This window comes from Anser brachyrhynchus (genome assembly GCF_964034855.1).
Source record: "Anser brachyrhynchus genome assembly, chromosome: 1".
Classification (NCBI taxonomy): Eukaryota; Metazoa; Chordata; class Aves; order Anseriformes; family Anatidae; genus Anser; species Anser brachyrhynchus.
Window position 1 is genome coordinate 1,819,703 of NC_137694.1, and position 26,501 is coordinate 1,846,203.

At 49.2% G+C, this 26,501-nt stretch overlaps 1 protein-coding gene and 1 long non-coding RNA gene across 4 annotated transcripts in view; both read right to left on the reverse strand.

Moving 5' to 3' along the window:
* Positions 1-26,501, reverse strand: part of NET1 (neuroepithelial cell transforming 1) — a 50,286-nt gene that overhangs the window by 23,246 nt on the left and 539 nt on the right. For 2 of the 3 annotated variants that reach the window (XM_080570223.1, XM_080570224.1), the window contains exon 2: positions 471-537. In XM_080570223.1, the coding sequence (XP_080426349.1) occupies positions 471-537 (67 nt within the window). Of the gene's footprint in view, positions 1-470; positions 538-12,799; positions 12,904-26,501 lie in introns of those variants that run through there. The other variant, XM_080570225.1, reaches the window with a different exon arrangement.
* LOC308183829 lies at positions 14,229-26,501 on the reverse strand. Its single transcript, XR_013942506.1, has 2 exons — positions 17,879-26,501; positions 14,229-17,374 (listed from the first exon to the last, which is right to left on the reverse strand). It is a non-coding gene; the product is annotated as an uncharacterized lncRNA (long non-coding RNA).

A 26,501-nucleotide genomic window follows, 5' to 3' on the forward strand; every position in this document is an offset into this window, starting at 1 on the left:
AGGTTCTCTACCAGCACTAGAGACTGAAGCAAGATGTGAACCACCTCCCTTGTTGATGCCTGTTACGGGACGGAGAGGAGTCCAAGGCTTTCAGCACTAAGGCCACACATTTGTACTGGGTAGTCTCTATACCAATAAAATACAGATTGCTGTATTTAAGAAAAAAAAAGGGTTTACTTTTATACCACGCTTTACATCTCGCTATTGCAGTGCCAGCTTAGTTAGAAGGACTGCTGAAACACATCAGAAAGTAAGAGGTCTATGAAGAAATCACAGCATCCAGGATATCCTGTCATCTCTTAATCCCTGCGTGCAAAAAGTACCCTCCAGCTACAGCCTCAGTGGCTTAGGAAGTATCTGCCTAGCCAGGGAGCGAGAGGAATGGGTTGATCTTCCTACCCCTCCAAGCAGTGGGACCTCCACGTTCCTATTCCTGCTTTTGTCACAAGCACCACCAGGGGTTTACTCACCAGGGTGAAGTCCCAGTGTGGTCCTGGAGTCAGAAACGTGAAAGAGCTGCCTCGTCTCAGAGGATACCTGCGGGTAGAAAAAAGGATTAAGGTAAATGACATATAGGGGTGCTGTATTAATTGATAACCTACACCTGTTCTCCACAGCTTCAATGGTATTGTAGGCCTTCAGCTCCTAGCCCAGAAGTCTTGAAGACAATGATGTAGCAGTATTTGGGAAGGAGAGACCAAAGGGTTGCCAGTATTCCCTGGGACGATTGCAGGTGGTAGACCAAAAATCCCATTTTATTACAGTAAGCAGCACTGTGCAACAAAGGCAGGCAGAACCCTCCCTGCCGGGCCCTACAGGCTGGTCAGGAAGAATCTCTCTCTTCGACCACAAATCTGCCAATTATTTTAAATCTGACCAAGAGGAAGGATAAAAAAAAATAATAATAATAAAAACTAATCGTATCGTGACCTCATCTTCCAAGGTTAATGAAGCTGAAATGAAAGGAAGCAACAAACTGCACCTTCGACAATGCAGCCTTGTAGTTTCCCATAAAATCACAAGCAGGAATTGAGTTGTGGTCTTTCATTAAGTCCCTCTCGATCCAAGAAAGTCAAACCACCAGAAAGTAATACATACAATAGAGCGTTTGTATAATCCTTGCTCTTTGAACAATGGTAAACGAATTGCCTTATGCAAGTCATTTATTGTGCTAGCACGGAGTTAAGCAAACAAGTTACGTTCCAGCTTTCACTGTCTGGTGGACTTAAGGTATGTTTCCAGCAACAATTTTTTAAAGCTTATTCTGGCCCTAGCGTGGAGAAACATTTTTGTCTGTCATTGGGTTTCTGCATGTAGAATCTTAGTCCCAAATGGGCCACAGGGTTTTTTTTTCAAAGGCAGCCAGCTGCATCACCAAACCGGGGGGAAGATTTCCCCTCTGCTGTCAAAAAATCAGACAGAAAAGGCATCTCCCCACCAGCTGCACCTTTCTTCTTTGTTCAGAGATCCCCCAGGATTTTCAAAAACCTGGAAATAATATAGGAATGCAAATCCTTCCGAGTTTCAGAGGACTTACACACCAGCATTGCTGGAAATTCATCTCACGGAGTATTAGTAGCGCTTCACGTCAGCAACTTTCCGTATCAGGAGAGAAAAAGCATTTGTCTGTAAAAGGTTTGTGCAGGGTGCGGTGTTCCGGATTGGTATTTGGAAAAAATAAGTCAACCACCCAGAAAATACTTTTGCGCTCCTACCAGCCGATGCAGAGCACCAAGATAAATGTTTCGTGAAGTACATCTTACTCCAAGAAAGACGTGAAAGAGTACAGGATGCTTTTGGTGACGAGGCAAATATTTTATGCAGCAGCTGTACGCTATGGATGTTACACGGGTGAGATTTTTAGCACTTTCCCCCCCCAGAAGCGAGTTTCCATGCTGACCCTTTGCTTAGGATACTCCTGTTAATCCAAGCGACGCCGTATTGTACTTTCTGAGAAGGCATCTAACCAAGTGGTGAACGCCCGAGCTGGTTCTGTGCTCCTGCCCCCGGGAAGGCAGCACATTTAGTTTCTTGAGACGACCCCAAACCTCTATCAGGCACCTGGAACCACGATGATGAAACCTCTACGTGCAAGAAGGGCCTCCTCCTCTCTTCCCTCCCTGTTTGGGGTGAAGGAACGGGGCTGCTGGCCCTAACAGGCTGGAGCAGAGGTCAGCAGACAATGCTGTACTTTGATCCGGATGGGGAGTGAGAGCTGTGGGGCTGCCTGAGGAGGTGGCGTGGAACAGGAGCGACAAACACGTCCCCGCGGCTTCTGGGGAGGCCGATGTCCCCTCGGGACCTGCTGAGGGAGCATTTCGCCCGTGCCAAGGGTTCGTGCGAGGCAGCGGCAACGTGAGAGGTGAAAACGCTAAGTGAGCAGCAGCTACAGTGGAAAATCTGGAAGCTGGAACATTCAGAGTGGTTAGAATACTAAATATGCCACAAATATCTAAATATATAGATACATAAAATACCTGAAATATATAAAAAAATAAGCTGTTTCAAAACGCCACATGCACGAATTACAATTTACATAAACCCAGAGGAAAATATTCCTCAGACCGCACCGCTTTCGGTACCTTCGGATCAGCCAAAACCTTTTAACATAATCGCTTTGTCTGTGAGAGCGCTCCAGAAAGGAAAGTGGCATTTCCAAGAGCTGCATACTAGGACGCCGGATGGAGAAGAATCCTCTAGAAGGGAACATTCTTTGGGATTTATAAGAGTACATACCGCTCGGGGAGAAAAAAACCTGGGAAGGAGCATTGGATTTCTTTGAAATTTAAACTAGAGTTTAAAAGCGAGTTTTTCTCTCACGAGAAAGAAAAATCCTCGCTGTTTAATCCCAACCTGCTGAGCTGCCCAGACCAAAATTTATGAGTTTGATTAAACCTTCCTCGGCTGCAGCTAGAAAAGCGGAGAGCTAATTAATGGTCCGCAAACCGTGCCCTGCGCGGCCAGACAGAGCCACCAGGCTCAGTGGAAGGCGGCAGCTTTCTATCTGGGAAGCAGGAGCACGATTTTATTCCACGGATCTCGATCTCCGGCAGCAGAGGTAGCCAAATGGCGGCCTGGAAGCCACGCGAGGCTTCAGGCCGTCATCCCAGTAGGGATGGGGGCTGCTGCTGCTGCCCTGCGGGTGACAGAGGGGCCGCCGGCACGGAGCTGCCGCTGGGGACAAGCGGGACAGTTTGGCCCGTCCGTGTCCCTGCATTCAATTTCCAACCCGAAGGGATTTTACGGGGTTTAATCAAGTACGCCTTTTCAAGAAAGCTCAGATTTAAAGGTATTCTGTACAATCATCGTGTCCTCGTGGGTTTAACGATCGCTGCAGATTTCCAGTTACTGTCCAACACATCTCATTTCAATTAGAGAGCCGTTAAATAGGATTTTAATCCGAAGCAGTGTTTTGTTTTGGCCTGCACGTTATAAGGCAGCGTGCCTCACCGGGCTGCCTACCTACGCAGCATTTCGTTTCCCCCCTCTGCTCGAGCTGGGGTAGGAATCACCAGGCTGATTGTGCAAGATGCACCCCGGCCTCCCCACTGCCCTTGGATCAGGATTTTCTCAGGGTCTCTTTGGTATCCGCCTGACAGCACCTTCCAAAAGCCAGCCTGCGGGGACGATCAGCCGGGTGTTAACATCTCCAGTGTCCACTAAGAGGACTCAATCAAGAGAAGGGGGCAAAGTGGAAATCAGAAACTGCTTCTTCCCATGTGCTGCCAACACCTCTGATGGCGTGGGGGCAGGAATTCCCTCATTTGTTGGTATCACAGCCACTTCCCAACTATCTTTTGTTGATAGGAACCTTTTGTGGTGCTAAGAGCCCTTACTGTATCCCCTTCCTTGGCAAGTCTTTGGCCAAACAGGGAGCTGCCATCTGCCAAGAACTGTCCAGAATGGCACGCGGACAGACATCGAGGGTGGCAGACCTTGTGTGAAGCGGGGAAGAGACATTTAGGAACAAAGTCCTTTAGGAAAGTGGCCTCCAAAGCCTCATCATGCATTGTCGCGGCACCCCCTCCCCAGTCACTGCTTGCTATCCAAGCCTCCATGAGGCACCCACTGGAGCAGAGACGATCGCGCTGACCGCTGGCAGAAAATTGCTCCATTTTGTCCTCCGGATCTGCCTGGAGCTTATTGCTAGGGCCTGCAAAGCTCTCCAGGAGCGCAGAGCCAACCGTAGCCCGCGCGTACGATGTGCAAACGGACGACTCGCGCCTGCAGCGCTCAGCCGGGCATCCCTCGCAAGGTCTCTCAACAACGCGAGGATGATTCTGGTCAGAGAAAGGTCGGTGATGACCGCAGGAGAGGGCCTGGAAGTTTCACCTAGCGCATCGCACTACGCAACGTGAAAAGAAGCAGGGCTGCGTGACGGAGCTCTGCGCTGTTGGGCATTGCTCAAAACACTGCGTGATTAATTGGAAGAAGCGCAGAGTGGCCGGGATGTAATGTTTTAGCTCCTGAAGACAGCAGAATAAAGCGCTGCACCGGTGCCAACACTTGGATGTAGTTAATTGCTGTGTTTACAGCAAAGCTGTTGCAACAGCCCTGTTGCAGGGACATCCACAGAAATTCCTGCTGTGTCACCCAAACGAAGCCTGAAGTCGGGCTCTGTCATTTCCTGGGTTTCTTAAAAAAAAAAAGATTCTTCTTGATAGACCATCTCCAGAGTCATTTTCTTGTTTATGACAGGAAGAGCAGAGAGACAAGGAAAAAGGCTGGGTCCTTATCTCACCAGGACTCAGGCAAGCAGAAAGAGTTAATTGTAGCTAGCTAACGCCTTTCAGCGACGAAGAACTTCGGGGCTACGAAGAAGATTGCGCGAACAGCCGAAAATAATTTTCTAGATGTAAAACATTGCGGCAACACGTTGGCAAAGAAAACCTCTCCGGGCCAAAAGCAGGGGAGGGGCAAGAGCATTGAGACTGTACAGAAAGAACAAACAATTCTGTTTTGGTACCCTCTGTTTGCTTTGAGAAATGAATGTTCCAGGCTGCTTACCAGCAAGCGATGATACTGCCGCCGTGCCAAGAGTAAATCTTTCCACAGCCTGCTAAAATCAAGACTGCCATGTTGGTGGTCCATAAAGAGGTTATGAAATATTTCTAAACTGAAAAAAAAAAGAGCGTGTGTAATTTATAATATTCTCAAGCTGGCCTGCAAACAGATTTAGGAAACCAGCTTCTTGCTGGAAACTCCGGAGCCCCAAACCTGTTCGGCGACATAGCAGGGAAGGAGATGAGGCCCCAATAATCTTAATAGAGGAAGTTTGGGTGATTTAGTAGATAACATTTTGATAAAGGCGAGCGGGCAGGCTTCCATTGTTTCACAGCGAAGCCAGGCTCAGGAAACAGTCATTGTTTGCCGCCTTCCTTGAATAAACACCGGGAGCCTCTCACTGGCACAGCCCCGCGTGGATGCAGCAGCAAGGGCAGCAGGCACTCAGTTGAATTTGTCCGCAGAATTTCATTTCGTGGTTGCTGGTTCCCTTCAGAGCTCCATCCTGCTTCAAGTTCGGAAGGGAGAGGTAAACAGCAGTGAGAAAAACACCTAGTCTTAAATCACTTTATCAAAAAGCCAACATTTCCGTCAAACAGTTTACACCGTGTGGCTTCTTGGACGTCTTTTTATTGTTTGCCTTATGCAGAAACAGATTTTCTTGTTTTGACTTTTGCTTAAGTTTTTGAGGAAGAATAAATGAGGTTTTGGGGGTAAACAAGAAAAGACAAAAGACATCCACCCAGGGCACGCTGGAATGGATGCCCATTAGTCAGAGCAGAGGACAAAGCACAGAAGAGCCTCACTCATCAGGTTAGGGTGACTTCCCAGTAGTGCTATTTGAGACGTTTCTCTGCCTTGTTACTGTAAATCCGCACAGCCTAGTCAGCATCATTCGACAGCCTGCGCTCTTTTTCGACTTATTTTTGATGACTTATCCAGGAAACTGCAGAAACGCTTTGATCTGGCAGTTCTCTTCACTTTCTGAAGTTCCAAAATACATTCTTCAGACTGGGCAGCAGTTGTGTGTTTCCTTCCCCTCTGACTTCCAACCCCCCCCCTTTTTTTTTTTTTGCTGTGTTTTCAGTGCAAGCTGTTCTTAAATATAAACCACTTGTGCCAGTTAAGTACTAAGATGGTGAACGCTGCAGCACCAGGTTAAAAGCCTCTTTCCAAACAAGCCAGCCCCGCTGCTGAACCCCATTTTGAACGACAAGAACAGAAAGCTCCACAAAGAGCCTTTTGAATGTTAATGTAAAGCTTTTCTGTAGGGGGAAAAAAAAAAAAGCCTCAGGATTTCCAACTTAATATAGTTAATATTTCCACTTCAACAATATCCAGAGGCCTTGGCCAGCACGAGAGGCCTCCCAAGCACTGTGCAAACAAACGCTGAGTAAGGGCGCTTACAGCACTGCTTGTCACGGTTCCTTATCTTGAAAAGCTCCAGGGTGAAAGCCTTACTTGGAGAAAAACCTATTGAGAGACATTTTAAATGTCTAAAAGCCGGGCAGAAGAACTCCCTACTTCAATGGCCGCGAGGAAAATGGTGCCGACGAACTCCGCGTGGAGTTCAAGTTTGCGGCCTGCCCCTCCGTCGTTAACGCTGCCTCGTCAGTGCTCCTGCTGCCAGCGGCGCGCAAAGGGAAGCGGGGTATGCGCAGCCCCAATTACACGGGGAGCAAAAGGACGACGACGGGCTCGCTCTCTGGAAATGTGCTTTCAGTAAGCTGCAATAAACTTGCTGGCAGCAGCAGCGTCGCGCTTCGCAACACCGGTGCAATTAGTAACTCTAGCAGCTCTCAGACACGCAGGGCCGGCAGCGAGCGCGGCAGCGGTCGGAGCCCCTTCGAGCCATCTTGGACGGGACCGAGCCCCGCTACTGCTCAGCTGAGAACTCCTTGTACTTTGTCAGACGCTCTGGAATAGCTATCATTTCGTTCTTTTATGTTGGAACAGCCCCTAAAGGAAGCGCCTCCAGACACACTCCGGGCAGGTTCGAGCTATACAAAGAACATTTAATTCGTAAGTGGTTTTATGAAGTTCAGCGCAGACTGCGGGGGAAGCCTGGTTTTCCATTTTGGAAGCGTTTGCTCCTCGCAGCTCGCAGCGGATTACTGCAGCTATTTGTCTGAAGAAGCAATCAACGGCAGCGCTGAACGCGAGCAGATAAGCGCCGAGATTACCCGGGCGCTGATATCCTGAAATAATCACACGTCTGACCTCCGCTGAGCTGCACAATCACAGGCTCTCCGCAGCCAACGCAGCAGAGCCTGGTTTCATCTGAGGAGCGGAGTGCTATCTTTTCACCACAGACTTCCCTTATGACCCAAGCATCTTCCTTCCAGCCTGCCTCCAGACTTCCCGCCCCAGCCGCGTGTCTGCTCCCCGTCAAAGCCCGCAAACGCCAAGCTCCCAGCGCTGTCGCTACGGCTGGCGGCCCGACTTTTCTGCGGGAGAAGGAAAACTGGACCTGGCAGCACACGGCCAGGTCTCCTCTCCCCCCGAAGTCCCACCCCAACCATTTTCCAGCTGCTGAGATCACTTCGACGCTCACGCGCAGCACGTGGGGGCATTTGCAAAGACCCCTCTGGTGGGATTGACGCGCTGCAGCGCACCATCAGCGGGGCACCGAAATGGAAATGCTTCACAATAAGCCTTTTGTGATGATTATTTGTCAGAGCGCTGTTGCAACGCTCGAGTTTACAAGGTGACCGTGCAAACATTTGCGTTGGCCCAGCGGAGATAGCAATCACGAGCCTGGCAAGGAAAACCTTTGGTCTGCTTTGCGAGCTGGCGCGCCGAGACAACGCTCTGCGCCTGTTCAAGCCACCTGCAGCCACGGCCTAAGGTCACCCCTAAAGGCGCACACAAAAGCGGCGAGGAACTGATGGCAACACCCCACAAGAGCCCACGCTGCCACAACTAAGCTGGGAGCACAGGAGCAGCGTGGCATGGCTCTTAAAAGGCACGGGAGGGAGCCGGCAGCTCTGCAGCCCTCAGCACCGACACCTTCCCGGCCTCAGAGCATGGGCAAGAGCAGCTTCTCCTCCACGTGGCACGCGGGGACAGAGCCGCACAAAGAGCTCTGGCTCTGCACGCAGGTGTTCTCGCTTGCAAGCACGTCAGAGGGGATTAAAGCAAGAATCTGTCATTAGAAAGAGAAACCTTGCATTCCTCTTCATGAAGGCCGAAGGAGGGCTCCCGACAGAACAAACGCCTCCCGCTGCATGATGAAGCACACGCTGCGTGAAGTCCGTCTGCCCGCATCACGGAGCTATTTGCGCTCTCCTTTCCAGAGCTATGATGTAAATGCTTAAGCAGGGGGGGGAGGACTTTAGGGAGAAGCAGTGCAGCTGCCGACAAAATATTTTGCTTGTCAGCAGCCATGCAAAGGGGCTCTGGCTGCTGCAGGGCTGTCTCCAGCAGAAGGGCAGATGGCGCAGCCGTCGCAGCCCCAGCTCGTGAGCTGCCAGGTTTCGTGCACCGGGCTCTTGTCAATCAGCCCTGCGGGCCGCGCGCGGCTTCTCACACCGACGGCGGGCCGCAAGATAATCCTCGCAATCAAAAAGCAGCAACAGGAACATAAGCACGCCACCGCCGCATGCCGAACCTCGACTCCCCTCTGCCTGCTGTGTGCGCGGCCAGGCTTCATCTCATCTGTCAGCCCCCGATGGGAGGCGGCCGCCCAGGCTCCCCTGTCACTCCCGCAGGGGCTGACACCTCCAGCCAGGCATTTTAAGCTGCCGTGGCCGTGCCCCGGGGGGCGCCTCTCCTTCTGCATGACTCCAGAAGAACCCTGGGTGAGGCTCAGATTTAAGCAACTGGCTTTTAGGTGACCGGAGTTAGGGGAAACGAAGTTCCCGTGCGGCGTTCAGGAGGCACCGGTCGGCCAAGTGTCTCGCTGGAGCTCAAACGTAGACTTCTCAGCGATTTTTCTCAGAGAAAAATCAAAAGTAGACTTCTCGGGACGCATCGCCATGAAAAATCAAAGCGGACTTCTCAGTAGAGAGACGTAAACTTAATGTCACCAGGTGATACACCACGAGCACACAACACAAATAAACGTTTCCATGTCTGGAGCACGTTCAACGAGGAAAGGGAAAGGAAGCAAAACAATGACCCTGCTTACAGAAGAGCACCGTGTCATAGAGACTAGACCTGATAAGGACGCTTTCGCCGTGTTTTCATGTACCAAAGTCAAGGCCGCCATCTCTGCACGCTTTAACGAACCGCAGACCTTTCCATGTTACCTCACCTGACGGTTAATCCTACAAAACCACGCTCCCGAGGGCTCCAAGTGAACTTTCAACTTTTCGAACGTTTCCAGGCAGGGAGCAAAAGGTTCCAAGTTCAGCTGAAAGTAGCTGCGCTTAAAATACAACTATTTCCACTTAATATCGCCCCCGGAGCCCCTTCCCCTCTGGTACCTATTTCGAACGCTCCCAGGGGACAGCGGTCGGGACAGAGGGCTAGCGGGTGCCCAGAAGCCATGGGAGCGAGCCGCGCCGCCCGGCAGCCGTGCCAGCCCAGGAGGACCTCGTCGCTTCAAATCCAGACGGCTATTTCGAGTTCTTGTGGGAACCAAGCTCAATCCAATAAATATTACAAGCCATCACAAGAGAACAGTCAGGAAAACATACATTTTAATGCTGACAGGCACAAACTTTTCTCTTAAAATAAAATAATAAAAAAAAAACCCTAAGCAGCTATACAAACAAACGTTTCTGCTGTATGTTTTTCGCTTTCCTGCGAACCGTGTCTTTGCAGCCCCTGGTGTGAGAGCAGTTCTGCCCGTTGTAGGGCCCAAGGGCTGGATCAGCAATTAACAGGGCGCAGCAAGTCACTGCACGGCCCCCACACATGGCTGCTCCCTGCAGAAACACGAGCTGGTCCCACTGGCGATTCAGGTGGGCTTGCGCTCAACGAAACACAATCATCTGCTTAAGCTGCACACGTGCATATAAAAAAGTTACTAAAACCCAGCTGAAATGGGGTTGCTTGCCCGTAGTAGGAGAGCTTTTTTGTTCTACAGGACTGTAGCATAGCTCGAGGCTCTCAGGAGAGCAGGGGATCCGTAAGAGCAGCGGTAGTGCCACGTGTGTGTTTGAAGGAAGCCTCCAACCCTTTGCTACAGCGCCCGCGCGGGGACTCACCAGCACAAGATGAACGTGTTCGTCATTATTTATGATTCACGAGAAAAGCAAACCGACTAAACCACAGGACTTGGCTTGAGCTAATCGAAGCCAGCACTTTTTGTCCTGCTCAGGGCAGTTTTGCAGAAGCGCTACAACACAGCTGGGGTGGGCACAGAGCGATGCGCACCCCCCTTTTTTGCCCATTTTGGAGCTGGTGTAAACAACTGGCCCACGACAATCCTTGGCAAGAGGTACCAGAGACACAAGGTGGAACTAGAAATAAAGTTTCCAAAGCCTTGGAAGAGATTTACAGGGGGGCCACTAAGCAGACAACCCCAAAACTGCTGGAGATCAGGGATGGTATGGGAAAAAGGAGCATCATAAACACAGTCCTGCTCCTGCTCTTCCCTTAGTGCCCAGAAACAGCACATTAGGTCAGAGGGACACTCGGTCTGAACCAGCTCTTATGTTCTTAAGAAAGTTCACCTCCTCCTCCTCATCTTTGGCCGGGCTATAAAAAGATGCCCCGCATTGCTCTGGAGGCTGAAGGCGATTAGCGCTGATCCCACGCGGGAGAAAAGACCCAGGGGAGGGAGAGATTGGGGCGGGCAGGGTAAGCCAGCAGCAGTCTAGGAACTGCTAGCCTAGTTCCTAGACTCCAAAAAAAAAAAAAAAACAACAAAAATTGGAGCTGTAGGAAAAACAGAAAAGGAGACAAGAGAGAAAATAATGGGAAAAGAGCAAGGAGTGAGGAGCTGGGCAGGAAATGGCTGCAGGGTGGAGCTGCGTAATGTAATGTCTATACAATTTAAGGGTAAGACTGTAAGAGAAACAGACCTCAGTGAGTGGGTGGTAAGGCAGCCCTGAGTGACTTCACATTTTAAATATTTAAACATTACAAGGGCTTGAAGGTGTACTTTGCTATTACAAAAGGGATTGTTTAATGCTTTTACTTTTTGAAGGGACAGTCCCTTTCATTCTTTTCTTACTAAATGTAAGGATAAGTAAACACATTTAGCGCCGATAGCCCAGGCAGCTCTGCAAGCCAGTAACAAATCGACCCGTGCCGAGTTGACATAGGCCAGCAACCACCCCGGGAGAATTTATTTTCACAAACAAGGCTCGCAGTGTTTTATTAAATTCATTTAAAGCACTTTACCTAGCGCACCCTCTGTGCTTAGGCAAGGCACTTGTCTCCTTTCAGGGAGACCACCTCTCTTCAAACTATTTTAACCTTTAACAACCTTTCCCCCTGGGGAATTTGGAGGCTGCAGCTTCACTTCTCACGCAGCATTTTGGGAGCTTCAGCAGTGGGGTACAACCGAAATCGGTCCAAAAGGCTGGTGCCTGTGCCTGACCTAAGCCTCTAGCCCTACAGCTCCCACCATAAAACCACGGCGATGCTTCTCAGTCCTCCCTGGAGGTGTTGAGGAGCACATCTCACAATGCTTTGTACCCTGACCCTCTGCTCCCTCCCGCCACTGGGAAAGCACGAGGGGAGTATCAGCTCTGAAAAGACTCGGTTCCAGTCCTGGAAGGCAATTTCCAGTTGGAGATCCTTTCCCTTCTCCTCACCTGGCCAATTTAGCTCGGTTTGCTTATGCACGGCAGCAGAGATGGGGTTAGACCTCAGTGCTCGTGGTGGAAACGGCAGCCTCTGACTGATGCCGTTTGGGTATGTGGCCACGGGAGCTGCAGAGGCAGTGGCAGATAAGGAACAGAGTAACGACAGGCCTGCAAGGAGAGGAAGAGAGCTTGAAACTCAGACAAAACAACACAGCGAGGGATTAAGAAATCAGGGAAAATGCAGATACTGCAGTAGACAAGGAACCGCTGCCTCCAGGGATAATTTTATGGATGCTGGCAGGGAAAGGCCGCTGCTCGGCGGCCAAGGCAGACACATGAGCTAGCATGATGAGAAGGGGGAGGAGAGCTCAGACACGAGTCTCTAATCTCTTTCCACGGGAGAAGTACAAATACACCTGAAGTCTGTCTTCAAGCTGTAAGCAGAGCAGGAATGAGGTTTTAATAGAAGCATTGTAGCCGTTCCCAGTTATTACAACAAACAAACAAACCACCCACACACAAAATAAACCTCTCAGTGCAAGGGAAACAAACAGCACCTCGCCAGAAAGAACAGCCAGTCTTTAGAGGAGAGAAAGTCTGCTAGACGCGACCACAGGAAACCCGTTATTAAAGCTCACTCGGCTCAAGCAGTGGTTATTCATGTTGTGGAGAACATTCTTGGACAGTTAGTACAAAGATTACCATGTCTCTTCTAAAGATTATCCTAAAGCAACTCTTTACACAAAGAGAGTTGAGATTGGTTCCAGAGCAACCCCAAATCCGCCCCCTTCCGTGTACGGATCAGTATTGCAACGGCCCCGCCACGTGTGCTCGATGCAAAGAGATGATCACGGGCAAATTAAATATCAAAAACCACCTGGGGGATGCTTTAGTCAGCTGAAATTGGAGGCAGCAACACCCCACGTTACGTTTTTAAACTGGGCTCAGTGAAGAGGGCCTGATGCACCGATAAGGACCGTTGCACCGACAGCACCGCGCATCTCAGCACTTCCCCTGCTACGGAGATCGTTTCTTCCCCACCTGTTGGTACGGCACAAGTTAAAACACCGACCCATCTGAGTGATAAAAAGCACCTCAGGGAAGGGGACGTGACACCGCCGGCAGCTGGCAGGCTTCTAGGCGGGCGAGCCAGAGGCCGGGCTGTGTTGTGGTTAGCAGACATCTCGCTGAAAGTCAGCACTTCTGCAGCAGCCTCCGTCTGTCGTTAACTGCTCCGAGTTTCGGGGCCAAGCCCTCTGTAAAACAGTTACAACAACATCAGCTGCTCAGACCCGCTGCGGAGCTTTCGGAAGATCGCCGTATGAAGTGCAAAGTCCCACAAAACTAATGCAAACAACAGTCGTGGAGGACTTTGAGTACGGGCCGCTAATTAGCGAACGCTTCACGGTGCTCTGGGTGATGTTTTCCAGCCAGTTTCAGGGACTCACGAACACAACTGCCGTGAAAAACCATAAACGTGGAAATTCAATCACTTCGGCTCGCTGGGAAACCTCGCAGCTAGAGGTTTAAACTGATACAGAAGCAGTTACAGAGTCTTAAGACCTTTCTTTATGCGTGTGTGGGTGGGAAATGAGCTTAACCCTATGCAACAGACTTCTGTGGTCTCTCTGATGCTGAGACTAACATATCCTGGGCTGTCAGCAACAAACCCGGAACCACCCAGGCAACTTCACAGAAGAGCTTTTAAGTGAAGAGACAGGTGATGAACGCTCCCAGCCCTGCTGTGTTCCTGCTCCAGACCACCCACGTGCCCAACTGGCTTCACGTGCTTTGGTTCCCCGCTCGCTTTCCTCCCCCCGAGTCATTTTAGAGCTCACCGAGCTCAAGTGGTTTAGGAAAAGGACACGGTCAGCAGACAGCATGTCATGAAAGATTATTAATTGTGCGGGGAATGGAAAAAGGACACTAATCGGTAGTAGTCAAGAAATTACTTCCCTTTATCCTGGGTGGGGAAGCACTAACCATTGGACTCAGTGAAGTTAAATTAATTCCAAATGTAGCCCAGCCGGTCAATTTATTGTAAATATTAAGCCCCAGTTTAAACACTCGGGTTGTGCCTTGGGGTGAGAGTGAAGAGAGAAGATCTGTTTCCCGATCCAGAGGTGACACCTAGAGGAAGAGGATTTCATTGCGTGCTTGACAGTTCTTGAAGAGACTGAAAAAGGAGTAAGAAAGCTCTGCCTGAAGCAGCATTTGCAGCGGTTCTGGAGTCCCTGCTTTTATACTAGGACATTTCCCGTGTGTGCTCCAACACAGGAGGACAACAGAGCAAGAAGAAAGCTGCTGGCGGAGAAGAGAACGTACACTGCACAGCATCGGTGGGATGCAAATGGTGCTCAGCTGCCTCTGGGATGGCAGCCCAGGAGGGCCCAGGCCCCCCAGCAGCGGGTGAGCTGGTTTATTGGCTTATGCCCTTCCCAACAGACCTTGCCTCCCTTCCCCAGACTCAAACTCCACACATTTTTCTTTTTAAATCTCTCTCCCCACTTTCTACACCCTGAACTGCCTCAGCCACGGAGGTGGGGATAAAAAGACATCCAAGCACAGGCCAGCTCCAAAATAAGCCATGCGACTTCGCTGCCAGTCCCTGGAACGACTTGCTAAAACATGCAGGGAAACTTTAGCCAAGGTTGTTGTTCCTCCTCCACACGAGGCAGGGCCGCCCCAGATTTGCAATTCTAATCATGGTACTAGCTTCGAGCCTTTTTTGGTGTCTGTTTGCTACGGCTTCACCAAAACAAACATCGAGAATAAAGGTGAGCAGCAAAGCATCCAAATAGGGCAGGGATGAGGGTTGCAACACGAAGCCTGCAAGACCGTGGCTGCACAGACGTGCTTTACACCCCTGCTCGCGGGGGTAAATGCCTCTTTTGGAGAAGTTGTTGACAAGCACGGGGTCCTGCGCAAGGAACAAAAATCGTCTTGTCCACCTGGAACCCATCCAAGCATCTGACAGGCCTGAAATAATCTGTGCCTTTTCCCTCCCTCTTAAAAGGCTGCTGGGAGGGTGTCCGTCCCAGCCTTAATTTCTGGGAAGACTTCAAAGTAACCCTAAATGAAATTGCCTGAGGAGGGCAAGGCACCAGGAAGCCAAGGCCTGTGATCAAGCCTGTCTTCCTGACCATTTGCAGGTAAAGTTGAAGGTTTGGTCAGACAATTGCTCGCAATTATGTTAAACATGTAATAAGGTACTTCCCCTCTCACCAGGATGTGGTAACTGGGGGACCACCAGCCCCACGGCACCGCGGCGTTGAACAGATTTGCTGACAGCCTGCAATTCCTGGCGCGCAGACACTGCAGAGCGCTTTACGCTTCTCACAGCAAAGGGAGGAGGTACGACTGAATCAACAAAGCTGCAAAGCTTAAATGGTTAGAAGTACAAGGTAAATGTTCAGGCAAGTCGATACAACGTGAAATTGTGGCCGCTTTCCAGGGACTGCTGAAATTTGCCCTGCTGAGTACAAAAGCCGGGAAGCAAAGAAGATGTGCAGCTAGGAGGACGAAGTTAAAGACCATTTAAAACGCTATTTGGAAGCAAGTCCCAAACCATCACCTGCTGTTTTCTCCAGCTCGCTGAGTATGCTAATGGTGCGTCAGGGTTTAGTTTGGAAGACCAATCTCATTCCTGAACTCACGCCTGCAGCCTTTGTGTTCAGGGCTTGCCAGGAGGTGACAAAGTCACACTCAAACTGCTGCCCACGCGTGGCTGCGAGGACCAGCACAAAGCGTCAGCTTTCTTCTCCCACCACATTTACCAAAGGCTCGCTTCTCCATGGCTCTCCACTGCATGAAGGATTATTTCCTAATCCGCAGTATTTTACAACTCCGCTTTAGCATGGAGCTGCCTGTAGCTTGATGTAGCCGATGAAGTAATTCCTGCATTCACTTACATGTCAGGTTTTTAGAAGACCCTTCGATTACAGCAGTAAAGGCACCAGCTTCGCCTTACGGACACTAAGTAGGGACCCACACTGTGTAAAATACACTATCTTCAGGAACAGCTCCACTGCAAACACGACTACCTGTTACTTGAGTGCAGAGTTTTGAAATTCAAATAAGGATTTGGCATATTCTGAATGCTTATTTCAGCTCTCAAAAAGCAGACAAGCATTACCAGTATAAAAGGAAGACAAGTGATGAAATTTCATCAGGATCCCCAGGAACTGTCCATATGAATTTTTAAGTACTGTCTAATCTTCATTCCACTGATTTATAATGGGGGGAAAAAGGCTTTTTGATCCTCGCTAACTGCTTTACCTCAGCAGCAGCATCACCAGGAGTTCCCTCCTCATGAATTATTTTTTAGGGAAAGTTTCATGAAATGATTTTATTTCTCTCCCCCCGCTACTTCCCAGTCTGTTCATTTCTTGCTATCACATTCCTTTCTGGGAAGAGTTCTTCCTTCCACAAATTATTCTCAGGGCTGCCTTATCACTGCTTTCCTTTCTCAGGCATTTTGAAATTTTCCTTTAAGTTTCATTGCTGCAGGGGTTTGACATTCACCAGAAACCCCGTGTTTCCTGCTGTTTCTTCAGAGCAAGCACGCAGATGATAGCGGATTCAAAGCTGATGCAGAAACGAAAGCATAAAACATGCTGGCAGATCTGACAGGAAAGGAAGAGAAGGGAGGAAGGGGAAAAAATGAAGACAAGAAGCATCTTCAGCCAACTGATAACAGAGCTAGAAAACAAGCATTAATGGTAAGGATGAAGTTTTTCCAGTATCCAGAGAGGAAATCCTTGCGAGTCAGCCAAGATGCGAAGTTACTGTGACTTGCAAATGGACTGGCACTTGAAATGAATCCGTTGGACGAAGCACTCTAGGGTAAAATCCTGTAATAGGGTAAAATCCGGGAATTTACCAGGAATTTTGCCATCAGCTTCAGCGAGGTCGTATATTTATCTGCACACTGCTTTAAAAAAAAGCACTAAGATTTAAGAAGAAAAGCACTGCTGAAAAGCCCACTAAGTATTCCCAAAGTAGAGAAACCAAACAGCAAAGACAACTCCTGAGCACAATAAGGTCCAGAAGAAGTTGGCTGATTCCAGGTCCACCCCAGCTTTAAAACCTAAGCTTTCACCAGCTGGCCTAGTTCAGGTACTTTCAGAGGTTCCCGAGCTGTTTGCTTACTGCCACAAACAGCAACATCCTGTACAACCACCAAAAGACACCACTTCCATATAAAATATATTTTTATATAAAATATCTACATTCATTGTTACATAAAAATATTTACACGCACACTTTAAAATCAGATAGCCCCAGCTGCCTTCCTCCAAGCCTCCAGCAAAGACGAGCCCCTATTTGGGAATCCCGCGTTTATAAAATTAAGTTAATGAGCAAGCACTAATTCAAACAATGATCGTCTTCCTACAGAAAGATTCACGGGCTGCAACCACTAAACATGCACACTAAAGCAGTCTAAACCACGTCTCCGTACTTCTGATGTCAATAATTATATTTCTCTTGTCTTATTGCAATAAAAGAAACTGCTCCTGTGAATGGGAACAGCTTGGCAGATTTATTACTTCTGAAAAGCCGAAGGGGACTTCAGCAAGTGCAGGACTTCTACGTTGGCGCTTCTCAAAAATGGTCCAAGACGTTTGTTCACATCCTTCCACATATCTGTGGTTCTCAAAACTTCAGCGCTGAGGAAGAAGAAACATTTTAATACTAACGGGCAGGGTTTTACCACCCAGAAAATTGAAACCAGAAGTAATTAAGCAAAAGCTTTGTGTTATAACAGAAACCGGAAGCCTTGACATCTGCTGTGATGCCAAACTGAAGAGCAGCACTCGCTCAGTAGGAAAGGGAACGATGCAAACCCCTGAAGGAGCGCACAGCTCTGACATTTGGAAGCTCGACCTGACAGTGGAAGCTGAAGATGTCCCATAAATTCTGTTAACGGGACAGCAGAGCTGTCTCCTCCTCTCAGACACATGAACGCCTCTTCTTCAGCCCGTACAAGCTTGCCTATCCACATGACAGGCAATTTCGTAGGTTAACAACAATCCTGCCCCTACGTGACATGCCCAGCACTGCATTAAACTCCCTCACATCCCATTTCTGCGGAGAAGCAGAAGGGCTTCGAGGCTGACAGTTTTCCTCACCCCCCTCAGCAATTTGCTAAATATGCAGGGAGGGAGCACCACCTGTGGCAAGCGTTGATCCCTGCTGGTCCTACGGCAGGCTTGGAGATTTCACCAACAAGAACATGAGGTTTGCTGGCTGCCACGTGGAAATCTGCATGCCAGCATGTGAAAATGAATGCCAGGTGACTCGATAATCAGAAGCTTCATGGGTCCACCTGGGCAGGAAAGGATTTTGCAGGCAGTTTTTGCCTTTTCCGTTGCTACTTCGATTTAGAAAATGCTTTCTCAAGCCAAACCAACTTGCCAGTTCTTTTCAATCTGAGCTCTTGAACTCTGGAAACAAAACTGGAAGTTTAAACTTCCCAAGAGGGAAGGGCAAGCAATGGGAGCTGGTGGAATATTTGAAGCTCAGCGGTTTCAAGGCTTTTGTGTGAAGCTAGAGTAGTCAGGGAAGGAGCTACACCCTGAGTCTATGTTGATTTTACATCTGCTTGGCACCACAGAAAGCACCAAAGCACCAGGATGTTGGTCTGAAGCACTGGCTCCTCATTCTGGTTAGGGCTCAAGTTCTTACAATCCCTTCTCACCCACCGGAGATGCGAGTACAAGGCCTGCTACATTTCTGGAGGTGAGGAGATTACAAGTCAGGAGACGAGATGACTTTGGTATGACTTGGACCTCATGCTTGAACATGTCAAAATCTTCTTGTTCTTGCAAAAAAAAAGTCTTTGGGGAAACAGATAGAGCCTTCCCCAACAGCTAAACTCTGCTCACTGTTTGGATATACCAGGCCTTTATCGCTGATTTAACACTTTCCCTGACTTTATGTAAAGTAAAGACCATCTTTATGTTGTCTCAGTCTCCTCTGATGCACCAGAGCGCCCACAGGATGCAGCCAAGACACGCAGAGTCTCCTCCTCAACATAAGATAACCGAGGAAGATGCCTGCGTTGCGTCTCATTTGTAAGAATTCAGTAAAATTATTCTCCTTGTTTGGAGTCCATCCTCCCCTGTCCAGATCAGCAGGACTGTAAGAATTAGTTTATTTTTCTCAGCCTCTCCCTGCAGAAGCAGCACTACTTGTTTCATAAAGCTCTTTACATTTTACTGAGACCAACTGTGCCACTGATTTTCATCTCTTCTTTCCAAAGCATATTTCAGATCAACCATCACAACCAGCAGCTGTTAAACGTGTGCAGTCTGCAGCGAGAAGGCACGAAGCAGACATTTTGTAGGCTCCACTGCATTGCTGCGTGCAGTTGCAGAGAACGATGCCCCTGTTGTATTCCTATCCACACACAAAATTGGTGTGAAAGATTGTTAAAGTGCTCTTTCCAAAATGACAGACTGTGATACCAGGAAAGGGATCCTTATCTCTGCTGCAAATGCATGTGATAAAGTGTTTCTTTTTTTTTTTTTCTTAAGAAAAACTGCACCTACATGTAAGAAAGAACCAGAAGAGTGAGGTCTTCTGTCCGTCCCACCAAACCATGCCACTGCTGTGGGCTCACACCAACCTTTGCCTACACTAAGGCTAGAAGAGATACGTAGAGTTAAGAACATCCCTTATGGTAGAAGAAGTACCTTCAGCACATGGAAACATCGTTTCACTGGGTGCCAAGGCACCGAAGGGATCATTATCATCAAGGGGCCACGTTGACAGGAGAGATGCTAGCCTTATCTTTTGACTCACAGGCCTGAAGCTGGCTGGGCTCGGCCAAAACGTTTCATCTTCCTCCACCGCGAGCTACTTATCTGATGGGTGCCTTCTGCAAGGCATCTGCGATGAGCTTGCCCTGAAAATATTAATTGCAGCACTAATAGCTAGGATTAAGCAAATGGATGCTGAGGATAATCATTTGTGAGTAAAGATAATTATTTGGTAAGTGCAGCATGACTTCTGTTTTACAAGACAATAACGAGTCAGGCTATCATCAGCACATAGTAATTAAGAGAATTAAGAGACTGGTGTTGCTCCCAATCAACGTTCACATAAAGGGAAGCTGAGTGCTGAAAGCTGCCCTCGGTTTTAATAACTGCCTGGTGGCATTTGCCACGGAGTTTGGGAAAGCAGCAGCGCCGCGTTTTAGAAAAAGCAAGTTTTAGGAAACTTCCTTCATTTCCAGCACCTCCAAGCACCCAGGCACTGAGCTGCACTGAGCACACCGTGGATAGCTCCACAGGTGCTATCAGCATTTCCCAGATATTTATGTAGAGGCCACTCAAAGTGCACAAAGGGTGAACTTCACCTTGTTTTACTCATTCTGCCCGCGCTTTAATATGTTTAGCGTGTCCTACCAAAAGGGAACAATTCTCCAGAGCTGTGACTAGTCAGGTGTGCTCACACCTTCTTTGTTCCTTGCAGGAAAACACCAGCTATAAGACAGTTCCCTTGCACCAGCAGGTGTTAGTAGGTGTCCAGTAGGGTCAGGCTTTCATTCAGGTTTGCTGCAAGAACACTATAATGGATTTTAATAAGTCTTCAGACACTCTGAGCACAGGGAAAGATGAAAATGACTATAAAAAGCTACTAGATATTTCACTGAAAAAAACAAACAACAGCCTACACATGAAGAAACCAGTTAGTAACTAAAATACACTATAAACGTGTATATAAATATATACACACATATATATATAAATGCCTCTCAGTTTTTGAGGTACTTTCTTCCTAGCCCTCTTCCAGCTGCTGAAATGTTGTGAAGTTCTTGCAAAAAGAAGAGCTGAAAAGAAAAACAAGCAAAGTACACACAAGCAAAACCTTAAGCCTTAAAAAAAAAACCATCCTGGTTGGTTTTTTGTGTACTGCCATCCAAGTACCAGCATTCTCTTAAAGCCACTTCAGGCTGAGGCCTGGACACGGTTCGGGTGTCTGTGCTCCCGCAGCGTCACCCGTCTCCCGTGAACTCTGCATTTCGGGCCCGTGGCAGCACAAGCGACTGAAGTGGATGCATATTTGCATACCGTGCCTTGAACGCGCTCAAACCCAGACACGGCCTGCTTTTGGAGTAAAACAGTGGTAACATGAGAGCCTCTAGACATTTTCTGAAAGCTGCGCTGTAGCTTCCAATTACGCTCAAGTGATGCATTTTAATAACTACCTTCTTCAGTGGAGCAAAAGTTTCCACTTGTGCTAACTTTGAAGTGATAATAGTAAGGAACAGTGTAGGTTTGCGCTCTTCATTATTGTTTTTACCAGTCCAAGAAAGTCTGATGGAATACAGGCTTTAATCACAACAGAGATCAAGAGCAAGCGAACACTCATTGCAGAAAAGCCATAATTAGGGAGAAGAAAGGAAAGAGGTATCGCCATCAAAACCACGTCGCCTTCCACGGAGCGTTAGGTCACAGGCCAACAAACGACTGCCTTGCAATGGGCTCTGTGCGCGCAGTGAATAAATACAAGCCAAGCGAAGAGCTTGCAGTAAACCGTGCACAACAAGTGGGTGATCACAGAGGATTTAAAGAGCTTTTTTTAAATATGTAAACATCGTCAGGGAAGGACTCTCTTCAGCTGTCTCTAAACCCCATCCTTCTGTGTGGATAAGGAGATTCTTTGCTGCCACCTCTGCTGGGAAGCCTCCTCCTGACAAACCTCCCACGGGGGCTGCGGCGAAGGATCCTGCTCTGCACAGCACCTCTCCAGCGTGACCGCAGGCTGCCACCAAGAAAATCTGTCCTTTTCCCGGCCAGATCCCTGCAAATTGAATTCACCAACCCCACGACCACAGGGAAAAATGGTTTAGCCACTGACTGAATGCAAAGCTTTGCTTTTCCGGGTGCTGGTTCGATATAAAACTCAACCAGGCAGCTCACCCTGCAGCCACAGCGCGAGTGGGACCGCTGCAAGGAAAGCGGCAGGAATGGAGTTGGTCTGGGGAATCCAGGCCCCCTCCACCCCTCTGGCAGGAGTTCACAGCCAAGGCATCGATGGGAAAACACAGACTGATGCTGTCAGTCTCCTCCGGCACCTGCTGCTGCTCTGCCAAGCTCCTTTGTCAGCCTCCTCCGCTCATCTCGCTGGGCAGCAGCTGTTTGTCCTGGCTTTCTCCACCCAACACCATCCAGCCTGCTTCAGACCTCAAGGGCTTCACGTGACACCACCCGTGTCCACACAACCGAGCATCTTTGCCATCTTCCACACTAACGCGAGCCACATAAAAACACGTTTCTTTAATCCTTCCATCCCAAGTCAGCCAGTTAATTGAGATTAATGCCATTTGAATAACTACTGAGGACTGATGGGTGCGATTACAATGTTTACGAGTGCATGAATACCCGAGTCCTCCCTCCCCGCTGCAGATAGCTTGTCTCAAAGTGACACAGCACTGACACTTGCTCAGAACTGCACCGTCTTTGTAGCTCTGGGACCCCGGGACAGGCACAACACTGCATGAGAATCGCAGGATCATCATCGAAGAGCTGCGGCACCAGAGCACAAGACGCAGACTCTAAAGAAGGGGAGTGTGAGGTACAGCTGGAGCTAGCTGATGTGACAGTCCATCTGCCCTCACAGCTGAATTTCAGCCCTGCACGACCACCTCTGGCTGCTTTTGCAGTATGAAGGCTGCAGACTATTTCTGGGTATCGGAACAGTTAGACTCTGGACAAAGGACAAGAAAATTTCCCGGGCTTGCCTGGGGTGGGAGGTATGTGTCTCGTCCTGCAGGCTGCTGGGCCAACCCTGCTGCGAGCTGTTCCTTCCCAGTGCCAGCCTCCTGCAGCTTGGCAGGAGGTGCATGCGAGATGCAAGCTGGGCTTAGATAGCGCGTCTGGGGCAGGAGAGAGGACTCGCTGCTTTATTTGTGTTACCTCAGCAGAGGTAACATGCCCCTGAGCTGTCAGCCTCACCTGGATTCACCCCAACACTAGACATGTGAAGCTGGGAACAAGATTACAAAGCAAACAAAACCCCAAACAAGGTTTCTTTTACCCATCCCAGAAGCCTACCTGCAGTTTCTTTGCCACTTTCTAGCTACCAAAGCCAGGGACATGAGGTTCAGAGCAACACTGCCCCTAATTCCGGGTCAGAAACCAGCTGCCAGCAGAGCAAAAGTCTTCCTGGTAAATCCATCCTTCTCTCCCACCTCGGGACTGCTCTGGGCACACTTGTAATTTCTCTGTGTCTGCTCAGAGAAATTACCTCTTCTGATCGTATTTTAAACGTGATTCACATCATCATGCAACAGCTACAGTGGTACTGCTGAGGGGGGAAAGATACAAAGGGAAAATAAGACGTTAAAGCAGACCCCAGGTCAGAGCTCTTAGAAATATTCCCAGTTGCATGAAGTCACTGTCTAGCATGCTACCAACTGTCTCCTCCCTTTTTAGGCACAGCTCTGAGATCACACAGACAAGCGGCCGGCTCCAAATACTGTCCAAGCTGCACCCTTCACACCTCCCTGGCCGTATACCCCTCTTTCGGGAGGGTTAGCAATTCTTTGGCGTCACAGAAGCAAAACTTGCTTTCTAAAAAAGGTAAACTGCTACTTAAAAAAAACCAAACTGAGCCAGTTTGAGACTGCTGCGGAATGTCATAGCTGTGAGGGTCTAAGGGTACAAAAGCAAGGCAGCATGTCCGAGGGGACACGTCTAATAAAGGATATTACCTCGCCCCCAAACACTGAGGAATGTATTTCGTGCATTCACAGGCTTTCAGTCAGAGGCCCCAGGCCCGCAACTGGAGCTGTTTGTGCCTGGAGAGATATTTGACTAAAATCAGCCTGGTGGGCAGGGGACTCCTCCTCCACGGTCAGGTTACAGGGCTGGAGACAAAGAGCTTTTTCATGCCTGGGTGTGCACGCACTTGCAAGTGTTGCGGCAAATCAGCTGGGGGAGAGGTAATCCATCGTGCATACGTTTAAATAGAATTAAATTCTAGTGTAGAAGCACCTGCCTGGGGAGCAGGGGCCTTTGCTGAAGCGCTCAGTAGGGTTTTCCCAGGGACCCAGCAGCATTCAGCGCCCCAGCTCGTGGCATTTCCATCCAGAAGGGCCCCAAGGTGCCCACGCTGGCTGCAGCAGGTGGATAGGTGCAGTCACAGCCAGGAGGGGGAAAATCACCCACTAACCTATACCAACCTTGCAAGGTCAGACTGGCTTCAAGCTCTGGGATCGAGTCCTGCAGCAGGACCACTCAGAAATAAGACATTTTTGTGCATCTGGTTAAAGTGGTTAAAAAAACAAACAAAGAAACCTGCTTCCGGATGCTTATTCTCTCCCTCTGTTGTAGTTTGCCAGCTCTCCAGAGTGGAGGGGATTAAACAAGTTAAATGTTACAAGTGGTTTGCGGCAAGGTGGCCTCTTCTCCATTACTCAGGTGGTGAAACCACTGCAAGAAGGTCAAGGGCTAACAGTCAGTACTCGTGAGACTCCATCGGGATACTGGGTCCAGCTTTGGGCCTCCCAGTACAGGAACCACCACCAACTGGTGCACCCAGGCAAGGGCACCAAGCTGGTGGTGGGGCTGGAACACAGGAAGAATGGGGAGAGACAAGGATTTGCTCAGCCTGAGGAAGAGAAGGCAAAGGGGGATCCAACTGCTGCCTACAGCCATCTAAAAAGGGGGCAGCAAGAAGGAGCAGAAACGCACAACAGAACAGAAAGAGGCAACAAGCACAAGCACCAGCAATAAAAAGAAAACATTAGATGTAAGAAAAAGTGGTTTTGCACTACGAACGGGTGGTCAAACTGTGGAACACAGACCCCCACAGGTGGAGACATCTGCCCTTGGAGGTTTCTGAAACGCACCTGAGCAACCTGACCTAAATTTGAAGTTGGCCATCTTTTAAGCAAGGGCTGGACTGGAGGCCTCCCAAAGTCCCTTCTGGCTAAACCTCCCTATCATTCTCAGGCCAGCAACTTCTTGAATTGCTCTACACACATCTCAGGACCATGTTCTAGGTGCTGAGCTGGCATCATCTTGCTTGTGAGAGACTCTCAGGACGAAGGGTTTAATCCAATGAAGGTCTTCTCTGCATGAAATCCTTCCCCAGCTTCACTGCAATCTCTCTGGGCCTCTCCACACAGACGAGCCTCAAAGAGGAATGCACGACTGACCATCCCAGAAACCAAGCTGGTGCGTTTCATCACCTCACCGAGACACTGAAGCCTTCAATTACTCTACACTTCTCAAGTGCAGTAATTACGGAGCTACAATTTGATCATCACGACGATAATGCAGCATATTTCTACAAAAAGCATTTATTTTTAAAGTTCATTGAAGTGTTCTGCCATCCAGAACACCCAATGGTTACTAAAACTAGCCAATATGAAAACCGAGCTCACCAACATTCACCTCGCTTTCATTTTAAGTCACTTAATAGAGAATATCCATTCTGGCCTGTGAGGAATTTCAACAGGTTTCAAACAAGGGGCTGCCCAGGTTGCCTTTCTCGTTATTCCCGCACAGACGGGGCAAAAAGCAGGTGCCAGGCTTGGATGCAAAGGGCTGGAGTCCCACAGTGGGCACAAATAACCAGGGCAGCAAAGGAAGGACCCTGATCACAGCCTCTAGAGCTGGGACTGCCCTGATAGCAGTGTGCTTTCTCCATCACCTGCATACCTGGAGAAGTCATTTCCTAACCTCGAGGGTAATAAAAAGCAGAAATCTCTGCTGCTCCCCCTGGGTTTATCTAGATACGAGTCAGCAGGAGTTGGGTCACCCGGGTCAACACAGATAAGCTGATCTTTGGTTAGTTTATGACATAATGGTTTCTTCCACAGGGTGGTCTTGAGAAAGGTCTCCCAAGTCCAACGCATCGAAATAACAGTAATAGATGACACACAGAGGGATTTAAAAATCAGACTAAAAGCCAGGGCTAACACTGAGTCCCCCATCCCCAGGGGAGGGAGTGAATCCAGTGTTACGGCCTGAGGGGATCCTGGATGCTTGGCCAAGCCCTTCAAGGATGCTGGTGATGGCCAAGGGGTCCTGTCCCACTCCAACCCTTCTCAGAGAGCCCAGACCCCACACAGCAGCTGCAAGCTCCATCGTCCTTAACAACTCCCACTGCCCCCAGCTACAGCCCTACAGGACTCAGCACATGAAACGGGTGACAGAGAGGTGCAGGGGGAGCTCAATCCCCTGACACAGGGCTGTGCGACAAGAGAAATGGGAGAGGGAAAAGAAATCCCACCTCCAAACCGCACCAAAGCCCACCCTGAAGAGAAGCAAGGACCCTCTCTTCCTGCTCCCAGAGGGATGTGTAGGTGCTGGAGGCAGCCCCCCAGACACCCCCCCCTAAAAATAGGGAGAGGAGAAGGACTTCCTCACGGAAGCCTAGGGTCAGTTTGGGACACAAGGACGGAAATAAGACCAGCCACCCCTCTGATGGGTCAGGAACAGGCAAGGAAATCAGTTACGACCTGAGGAACGCCTCATCCCCCCCAACACTTTACAGTATAAGATGTGGCACTGGGATACCCCATGCCCAATTACAGGACACTCAGGGACCCCCTAAACCCTGATCACTTTATAAGACAGGACAAAAAGCCAGCAGGAGGGGAGAAAGCATCCTTATATCCCTATTTTATACGGTGGGAGTGCAGCGGATCCCCCAAAATTCCCCTCACGAGGTAGGAGACAGGGGTCCCATATAGCCGGGGGGGATTTACCCATAAAACAGAGGAGTGCCCTGAAGGACAGAGTCCCCAGCAGGCTGAGGAGATGCCCCCCTCACAGT